Source organism: Crocuta crocuta, unplaced genomic scaffold, assembly GCF_008692635.1.
Source record: "Crocuta crocuta isolate KB4526 unplaced genomic scaffold, BGI_CrCroc_1.0 scaffold440, whole genome shotgun sequence".
NCBI lineage: Eukaryota > Metazoa > Chordata > Mammalia > Carnivora > Hyaenidae > Crocuta > Crocuta crocuta.
The window spans coordinates 174865-183656 of NW_027527457.1; the positions used below are offsets into that span (position 1 = coordinate 174865).

Below are 8792 nucleotides of genomic sequence, written 5' to 3' on the forward strand. Positions count from 1 at the left end.
ATCAAGACATTGTCACATTTTCTTTGAGAAATACAATTTTCTTTATTTTAAAGGATTTATATAATGGAAACAATAAGTATTCATGAAAAGGTCCTTCTCCATATCTTTCCTTCAGCTAAACTCTGACTAGAAGGCCTTGTGTTTAGGGAAAGGAATTTAGGATTGGCTTTTTCCTTTTATTACTGGAGAACCGTCCTTGGGTGAGGAAGATGGTCCTCAGCTTGAACCAGAGCAGTTAGAAAATTTCCATTTTAGGGGTGCCTGGGTGGCTCATTCGGTTAAGTGACCTTGGCTCGGGTCACAATCACATGGTTCATGAGTTCAGAGCCCCACGTCGGGCTCTGTGCTGACAGCTCAGAGCCTGGAGCCTGCTTTGGATTCTCTGTCTCCCTCTCTCTCTGACCCCTCTGACCTCCCCTGCTTGCACTCTGTCTCTCTCTCTTTCAAAAATAAATAAAAATTAAAAAGAAAAAAGAAAATTTCCATTTTAAAACCAAGTTTAAATTCAGTCTGGATTGTACCAGGAATTTTCATTTTGTTTTCTTTTTATCTTATGTTGATTTTTAGATAAGATTTAAAATTAGAATTGTATATTCATCTTTTTAAAAAAATGTTTAATGTTTATTTTTTGTGTGTGAGAGAGAGAGACTGCGTGAGCAGGGGAAGGTCAGAGAGAGAGAGGGAGACACAGAATCTGAAGCAGGGTCCAGGCTCTGAGCTGTCAGCACAGAGCCCGACGCGAGGCTCGAATCCACCAACCATGAGATCATGACCTGAGCCGAAAGCTGGACAGTCAACCGACTGAGCCACCCAGGCACCCCTACCTGTATTCATCTTTTTGTATTGTTTTCATTGCTTTAATAGTCTTTTATCTTTCTGTTATGATTAATAACAATATTTACTGAGTGCTTACGAATTCCAGTACTGAACTAGCGTTTATCTTAGTTTATCCTCCTAGCCATTTTGAGAGGTAGGTATTTTTATTATCTCCTTTATAACAGCTTAAGGAATTTGTGCAAAAGTAATTTACAAGTAGTACATAGCTGCTAAGTATTAGGACCATGCTTCAAATCTAAGTCTGTCTAACTCCACAGTTCATACTTTTTTTCTGTTCATTCCACAATGTCTACTATAGGCTAGACTGTGCATAGTGTTGGAGAAAACAAGATTTACTACCAGTTCTTGTCCTTGTAACTAGAATCTATTTCAGTCGTTGTGTTTTAATATGATAACGGCCGTTTTTTTAGGTGGTGGCTTCTTTGAGGAAAGTAGCTTCCAATTAATGCATAGAATTAGTGAACTGAAGGTTTCTCCAAGTTACTCTCATGCAAGTTCTTCTGATCTAGTACTTGTCTAGTTTCTGTGTGCAACATAACTGCTAATGTCTGGTTGATTTTAGATTTTTGAATGGTACTCCTTTGCCATACTTGTTCAAAATACCTGCTCGTTTGAATCTGGCAAGAGCCAGGACATCAGAGATGATTTGTGACGTGTAAGTCATCAGGAAGGTGACTGATAAGCCCTGAACATATTTGACAGTCCACATTTTCCTTTTAGGGTGCAAAAATGCAGAGCAATAAAACCTTTAACTTGGAGAAGCAAAACCATACTCCAAGGAAGCATCATCAACATCACCACCAGCAGCACCACCAGCAGCAACAGCAGCAGCCACCACCGCCACCAATACCTGCAAATGGACAACAAGCCAGCAGCCAAAGTGAGTTCACCCTTGTAAGGGGGTTGGTTTTAGATTAGTGTCTTGAGATTATCAGAATAAGCCTTTGTGGCACACCTTTGTTCTTCTTTTCCGTATTTACCTCGTAATACTTCTTAGGATAGAAAAAGGGTGATTCTCTGAAACAAGGAGCAGACATGTTGGAGAGCAGATGAGTAGAGTTGCTGTGCCAGGTTGGCATAGTCTACTGCTAAACAGACGCGTTTGTGTTTTACCTCAGAGCTTGGTTCTTAGAGGTAATCAATCATCAGATGACTGGTAGTTAGAAAATATAGGACAGGTCTTTAATGGAAAAGAAGTCTGGTACGGAGTGTTGGACTTTTAGCCTGGGGCCTGTACCAGCCCATTTTCAATCAGAGTAAACATTCTTTAAAGGCATGTTTCCATTCATCAGCAAACTTTGAGCACCTATTGTGTGCCTCTAAAACTAGAACCAGCTTCGACCTTCTTTTATTTCCAGAGATCCTTATAAAGAATACTGTTTCCTAACCCATTTCCTTTCGTTCCATTAACCTAAGCATGAAAGAATGGGAGCTGTTAAGGTTATGAAGATTGGCGAGAGATTGGGAAAATGGAGCAATTATGTTTTAAATTTAAAAAGCTGATCCCTTCTGACATAAGTCTCCTTGACTTAATTTTCCCTTTGACCAATAACTCCTGTATTGTCTTTCTGTCTCTGACTTAGTCTGGGTGGCTCCTGGCCCATAGTAGTGCTATTGAGAAGTCCTCTCAGATGTCTGCATACTGCTTTCACATTTTAAGGTGCAATTTACTAATAAGTGGTTAGTGGATAGATTGCATTGGGAAATGGTGCTTGACTTCTCCATAGCAATTAGGTTTTGTAATCTGGGAGCAGTTGTAGCTCTGAAAATGTGACTGTAGATCTCTTTTTCCAATCTTTTGAGTGACTGTGTGTCTTCTCTCAGATGAAGGCTTGACGATTGACCTGAAGAATTTTAGGAAGCCAGGAGAGAAGACCTTCACCCAACGTAGCCGGCTCTTTGTGGGCAATCTTCCTCCTGACATCACTGAGGAGGAGATGAGGAAACTATTCGAGAAATATGGGAAGGCAGGCGAAGTCTTCATTCACAAGGATAAGGGCTTTGGCTTTATCCGCTTGGTGAGTAACCATGGGTTTTTAGAATGTGTGCTCTAAAAGGTGGCGAAATTGGGGAATGATGGACTTGGGAAATTAGACAGTGGAAACAATTCTCAGATGGTCTGTTTGTTAAATGTTTATCATTGTAGTTGGTAGCACAGGACAGAAAATGCAGATTTTGTTTTTATTTTTCCTCCTAGGTTTTTGTTTTGTTTCAAGGACAACATAGGTTTATTTGCCTTGGACACTAAAACTAAAGTATGCCTGTTGGAACTTTTTTAATTGGTAAATTTCAAACTTAGAGATTAAGACAGAGTAGTATATGAACCTGTACATACTTCATGCCCAGCTTCAATAATTATCAACTCATAGTTTATTTTATCTTAGTAATGATTAGGATTTATGTAATTTCTTTGAAAAGTTTTCATACATGACTTTTTTAAAATCATGAGGGGACCATTTTATTTGTATCTTATTTTTTAAAAAAATGTCTTAAGTTGTGCTAAAACACACATTATCATAACCATTTTTAAGTGTAGATCTTTTTCCTAAAATCTGATTTGATTAGGAAACATGTTTAAGTATATGGGGGAGAAACTCTCCTAGACCTTACTTACATAAACAAGGAACATGATATGCTAGTAAGTTTACTGGATGCGGTGGTCAGAACTAGTTTTTATTCCAGATCTACCACTAACAAGATTATATGGGCAAGTCATTTTCTATGGGGCTCAAGGTTCCTCTTTAGTAATGTGAGAGGCGGGCTCCCATTAGGGTTTGTGGTTCTAAAGAGGTCTTGGAGAGGGCATACATGATTCTTACTAAACTTGTATGTAGCTAGCTGAAATGAAAATAATTCTGGCTACTATATTTTAAGGGTAGGTTTTAGGCTGGTCATTGTCCCACTGATCTGTTACCACTTGGGAGAATAACCTATGATACTGATGACCATGTAAGTGGTATTTATTTCTAGAATTCCCAATTGATTTATTGCGAGGCTATCAGAACAACTAGGTTTATCTGTTTATCATCCAAAGATTTATCTGAAACGTAATTCTCTTCTTTCAGTACTATCAAGTTTTCTTTATATGTGTGTTGTCAAGGTTTTGGGGAGAGACATTTTGTATTGAGCTATGCTACTTTAGACTCTTGATGGCCATCAAGAGATGGCCACCGTGCATGTAGTCTTTGTCAAACTGAGTTATTCTGACTTCTGTCTGCTTCCTAGGAAACGCGAACCCTAGCGGAGATTGCCAAAGTAGAACTGGACAACATGCCACTTCGTGGAAAGCAACTGCGCGTGCGCTTTGCCTGCCATAGTGCATCGCTCACAGTCCGAAACCTTCCTCAGTATGTTTCTAATGAACTGCTAGAGGAAGCCTTTTCTGTGTTTGGCCAAGTGGAAAGGGCTGTAGTCATCGTGGATGATCGAGGAAGGCCCTCAGGAAAAGGCATTGTTGAATTCTCAGGGAAGCCAGCTGCTCGGAAAGCTCTGGACAGGTGCAGTGAAGGCTCCTTCCTGTTAACCACGTAAGTAGGGGCTGCTTTTAGAAATAGAACTTAGATTGCTACTTCTTTCAGTGGTGTGGAGAGTTAGCCTCTAGGAACCATGTTCTTGCAGTCACTTAAAGACTTTGGATACTAATTCAGCTCTCTAGTAGGGTTTTCAGTGTAAATTAATTAATATAGTATGAGGATTATGAAATCTTTCAGGGACACCTGGGTGGCTCAGTCAGTTAAGCATCCAACTCTCGATTTAGGCTCAGGTCATATCTCATGGTTCATGAGATTGAGCCCTATGTCAGTGTAGAGCCTGCTTGGGATTCCCTCTGTCTCCCACTCTCTTTCTCTCTCTCAAAAAAAAAAAAAAAAAAAAAAAAAAANACCTGGGTGGCTCAGTCGCTTAAGTGTCTGACTTTGGCTCAGGTCATGGTCTCACTGCTTGTGGGTTTGAGCCCCGCATCGGGCTCTGTGCTGACAGCTTGGAGCCTGCTTCAGATTCTGTCTTCGTTTCTCTGCACCTCCTTTCCTTCCTCTCTGTCTCTCAAATATAAAATTTTTAAAAATTGAAAAAAAGAACTCCGAAAAGTTGTTTTGTGCATGCAAAACACGTGCACGTGTGTTTACTCTTAAGTGATTGCCTGGTGTTCTCTAGGTACTGGATATTTAGACTGCACTTATGTATCCTGTCTGTTTACTTTGAACATCTTCTTTAGGGTCATATTCAGAGCTCTAAGCTTGACTCCATCCTTTCAACCCCGGATTCCACATGCCATCCAGAGACCTGGTCACCTGGGTGTAAAAACCCCTTCAGAAATATGTTTAATTGTTCAGTCCTGACCCCTAACTGGTCACTGTGCCAATGACAGTTGTAGAGTGGAAGTTGTAGAGAGGGTATAATTTGATTAATGCTGAGCTGCTTTCTTTCTCCCAGATTTCCTCGGCCTGTGACTGTGGAGCCCATGGACCAGTTGGATGATGAAGAGGGACTTCCAGAGAAGCTGGTTATAAAGAACCAGCAATTTCATAAGTATGTAATCCTATCAGTTCCCTGTTAGGTGTTTGTCTATTCTTTTTTTTTTTCCCACAAATAGTTTATTGTCAATTTGTTGGTGTTTGTCTATTCTTAAGGAAGCTTGTAAAGGCCTTTGCTGTATGTTTTCACTGGCAGCCCTAATCTTGGCCCTCAGGAGGAATGCAGTGCTTAGTTGGGGGAATCTTTGACAAAGTTTGAATAGCCCAGGAACTTTATTTATAGGGAGCGAGAACAGCCACCCAGATTTGCACAGCCTGGCTCCTTTGAGTATGAGTATGCCATGCGCTGGAAGGCACTCATTGAGATGGAGAAACAGCAGCAGGACCAAGTGGACCGCAACATCAAGGAAGCTCGTGAGAAGCTGGNAAGAACAGTGGCTTTTTTCAGGAGGGTCTTTGTAGCATTCAGCAGAAAAAGGCCTAGACCTCTGCTTTTATTCTCTGAAATATTTTGTTGAGCTTGGAGATGTGGCAGAGAATACTGGATTCTATGGAGAAGGAAATCCTAGGTTTGACTTCATTTTTGGAATCTGGATAGCGCAGATGATCATTCAGGGATTATATATACCCCCTTTACTTTCTGGATCTTTCTGGGAATTTATTGGGTCTGTCTGAGGAGAATGAAGAATACTCTAAATAATTCTATTGTCTTTTTAGATTTGATGAGGCGTCAAGAAGAACTCCGGAGGATGGAAGAGCTGCACAACCAAGAAGTGCAAAAACGAAAGCAGCTGGAGCTCAGGTAACTAACTCTCAAACCCTTTTTTTCTGACCGCTCTAAAAGGTAATGTCTCATTCCTGTTTCCTACCACCATGCTACCTCATGCGTTTGTAAATGTGTTGGCAAATAGTTCCTGGCCGGGTGGGAATTATTTCGGCTGCTCATGGTTCTAGGAGTTATCCAGAGCTGCACTAAAGGGAAAGCAGCTGAGTGCTGATATCATGAGGCCTCTTTGTGAAAGAACTTTTTTTCCCTGAATGACACATGTGGGTTGCTTTGGGGCTGGACACATTAACAGTGAATTTTTTGGAAAGCTATGATAGTTTTCAGTAGGCTCTTAATCTCGTTGGCTGAGTCCCTGTTAAGATAATCTGCTCAAGGGGCGCCTGGGTGGCTCAGTCGGTTAAGCGTCCGACTTCGGCTCAGGTCATGATCTCGCGGTTCGAGGGTTCGAGCCCCGCGTCGGGCTCTGTGCTGACAGCTCAGAGCCTGGAGCCTGTTGCAGATTCTGTATCTCCCTCTCTCTCTGACCGTCCCCTGCTCACACTCTCTCTGTCTCTCAGAAAAAAAAAAGAAAGATAATCTGCTCAAGTTCTGGAATGTCTCTGCCTAAATATCTTGGTGACTCTCTGTAGGCAGGAGGAAGAGCGCAGGCGCCGTGAGGAAGAGATGCGGCGGCAACAGGAAGAAATGATGCGGCGACAGCAGGAAGGATTCAAGGGAACATTCCCTGATGCGGTATTGTCTCCCATGTGCCCTTGATGTGCCAGGCCAGTCCTGATACGACAAACCCACCAATTGTCCAGTGGGACTATATATAACATTCCAGGTTATGAGTGGTTTTTGTAGTCTATGAAACTCCTGTTTTAGAAAGAATTAATAGGAAGGAAAGGTAAAGCTTGAAGGGGAGTTCTTGCCTCGCAGGCAATTTAGGATGAAGAGCTGGGGCCAGCGTATACTGTTTAGACTCAGCGACCGCCCGATGAGCTCTATTCAGTCCTGTAGCAGCCTTGACTAGTTCTCTCGTGTCCTTGGAGTTGTTGCACATATTGGGGTCCTAGAAGAAATCAACTATCTTTCCCCTTGGCTTTTACCTCTCTGTTCCGTATAGGAGACTCTGACTTGTGTCCTTGTAGGTCTAACCTTGAATCCACTGCACAACTAACAAGGGAATGTTGGTTTTCCTCAGCTTGGTCTCCGTGTACTTGGAATGTGTTAATCACTCTATCTGCTTCCCTTAGTGTTTGTCCTCAGTATATTGTGAATGGTAGAGTGCAGTGCTGTCTTGGACTGTATTGAGTATTTCTTATTTTTCAGAGAGAACAGGAGATACGGATGGGCCAGATGGCTATGGGAGGTAAGGACTCATGAGGTTAATGGTTCTGATATCCATTTTTGTCTCATTTCTGTTGAACTACATAGCTTCTCCGACATGGTCCAGATTTAAGGGGCTGATGTTTCTGGGAGCATCATTTTTGGGTGGGGGTAACCTGTTCTTAGCTCAGAGGTTTTGTTGAATTGTGTTCTCTCACACAGAGATTGACAATCTCTGTCTCCTGTACTGATTACACTGCTCTGCTGTAGGTGCTATGGGCATAAACAACAGAGGCGCCATGCCCCCGGCTCCAGTGCCAGCTGGTACTCCAGCTCCTCCGGGACCTGCCACTATGATGCCAGATGGAACCTTGGGATTGGTAATAAACTGTGGAGCCTTACAGTAATTCCGAATGGTGATAGGAGAAGGGACTTTGTTTTCACAGTCCGTTTGTCTGCCACAATTTTGCTATAAATAACCAGTTTTTAAGACCACTGTTTTCCATTCAATGTAATCTCAAGGGCCTGATTTGAACAAACCCATCCTCAAACTATATTTTGTCTAGCAGTTAAGTAAATGCTTTCTGTTTAGTTGCTACCTTGAGTTAATGAGGTTTTTTTTTTTTCTTGTATCGAAGGCAATGATGTGTAGGTATTGTCACATAAAATAGACAGGAATCCAAAAGGCTTTATGGCNGAAAGAGAGAGAGAGAATCCCAAGCAGGCTCTGCATGGTACAGATCCCAACGTGGGGATCCATCCCACAAACTGGGAGATTTATGGCCTGAGCTGAAACCAAGAGTTGGACGCTTAACTGACTAAGCCACCCAGGTGCCCCAAGGATGTCCACTGGGGTTCTAAACAGGCTTAATCACCCCTAGAGCATCAAGAGCTTTGAACAGTTGGGTTGCCTGGGTGGCTCAGTGGGTTGATCATAGACTTCGGCTCAGGTCATGATCTCACGGTTCGTGAGTTCAAGCCCCACATCAAGCTTGCTGCTGTCAGTGCGGAGCCTGCTTTGGATTCTCTGTCCCCCTCTCTCTGTACCTCCCCCACTTGTGCTCTCTCTCTCTCAAAAATAAACATTAAGAAAAAGCTTTGAATAGTGGAGTGGAAATGGCCTTCAGGGGAGGCATTACAGATGAGTGGGAAGCTTGGGGCATAGGTTGTATTGTAACATTGCTCTCTTTTTCTCTTTAAGACCCCACCAACAACTGAACGCTTTGGCCAGGCTGCTACCATGGAAGGAATTGGGGCCATTGGTGGAACCCCTCCTGCATTCAACCGTGCAGCTCCTGGAGCTGAATTTGCTCCAAACAAACGTCGCCGATACTAATAAAAATTTCAGTGTCTAGTTTCCCAAAAACCCTTAAAAGAAGGACCTTTTT

At 42.3% G+C, this 8792-nt stretch overlaps 1 protein-coding gene across 1 annotated transcript in view; it reads left to right on the top strand.

The window, feature by feature from the left end:
- The window catches only part of NONO (non-POU domain containing octamer binding), a 14811-nt gene extending 6025 nt beyond the window's left edge, over positions 1-8786 (top strand). Inside the window, exons 2-11 of the mRNA XM_077763277.1 lie at positions 1558-1717; positions 2662-2855; positions 4063-4364; positions 5269-5364; positions 5593-5767; positions 5996-6111; positions 6726-6828; positions 7408-7447; positions 7675-7784; positions 8606-8786. Of these exons, the coding sequence (XP_077619403.1) occupies positions 1567-1717; positions 2662-2855; positions 4063-4364; positions 5269-5364; positions 5593-5767; positions 5996-6111; positions 6726-6828; positions 7408-7447; positions 7675-7784; positions 8606-8740 (1422 nt within the window). The 5' untranslated portion in view covers positions 1558-1566 and the 3' untranslated portion in view covers positions 8741-8786. The remainder of the gene's footprint in view (positions 1-1557; positions 1718-2661; positions 2856-4062; positions 4365-5268; positions 5365-5592; positions 5768-5995; positions 6112-6725; positions 6829-7407; positions 7448-7674; positions 7785-8605) is intronic.
- Positions 8787-8792: the final 6 nt, after the last annotated feature.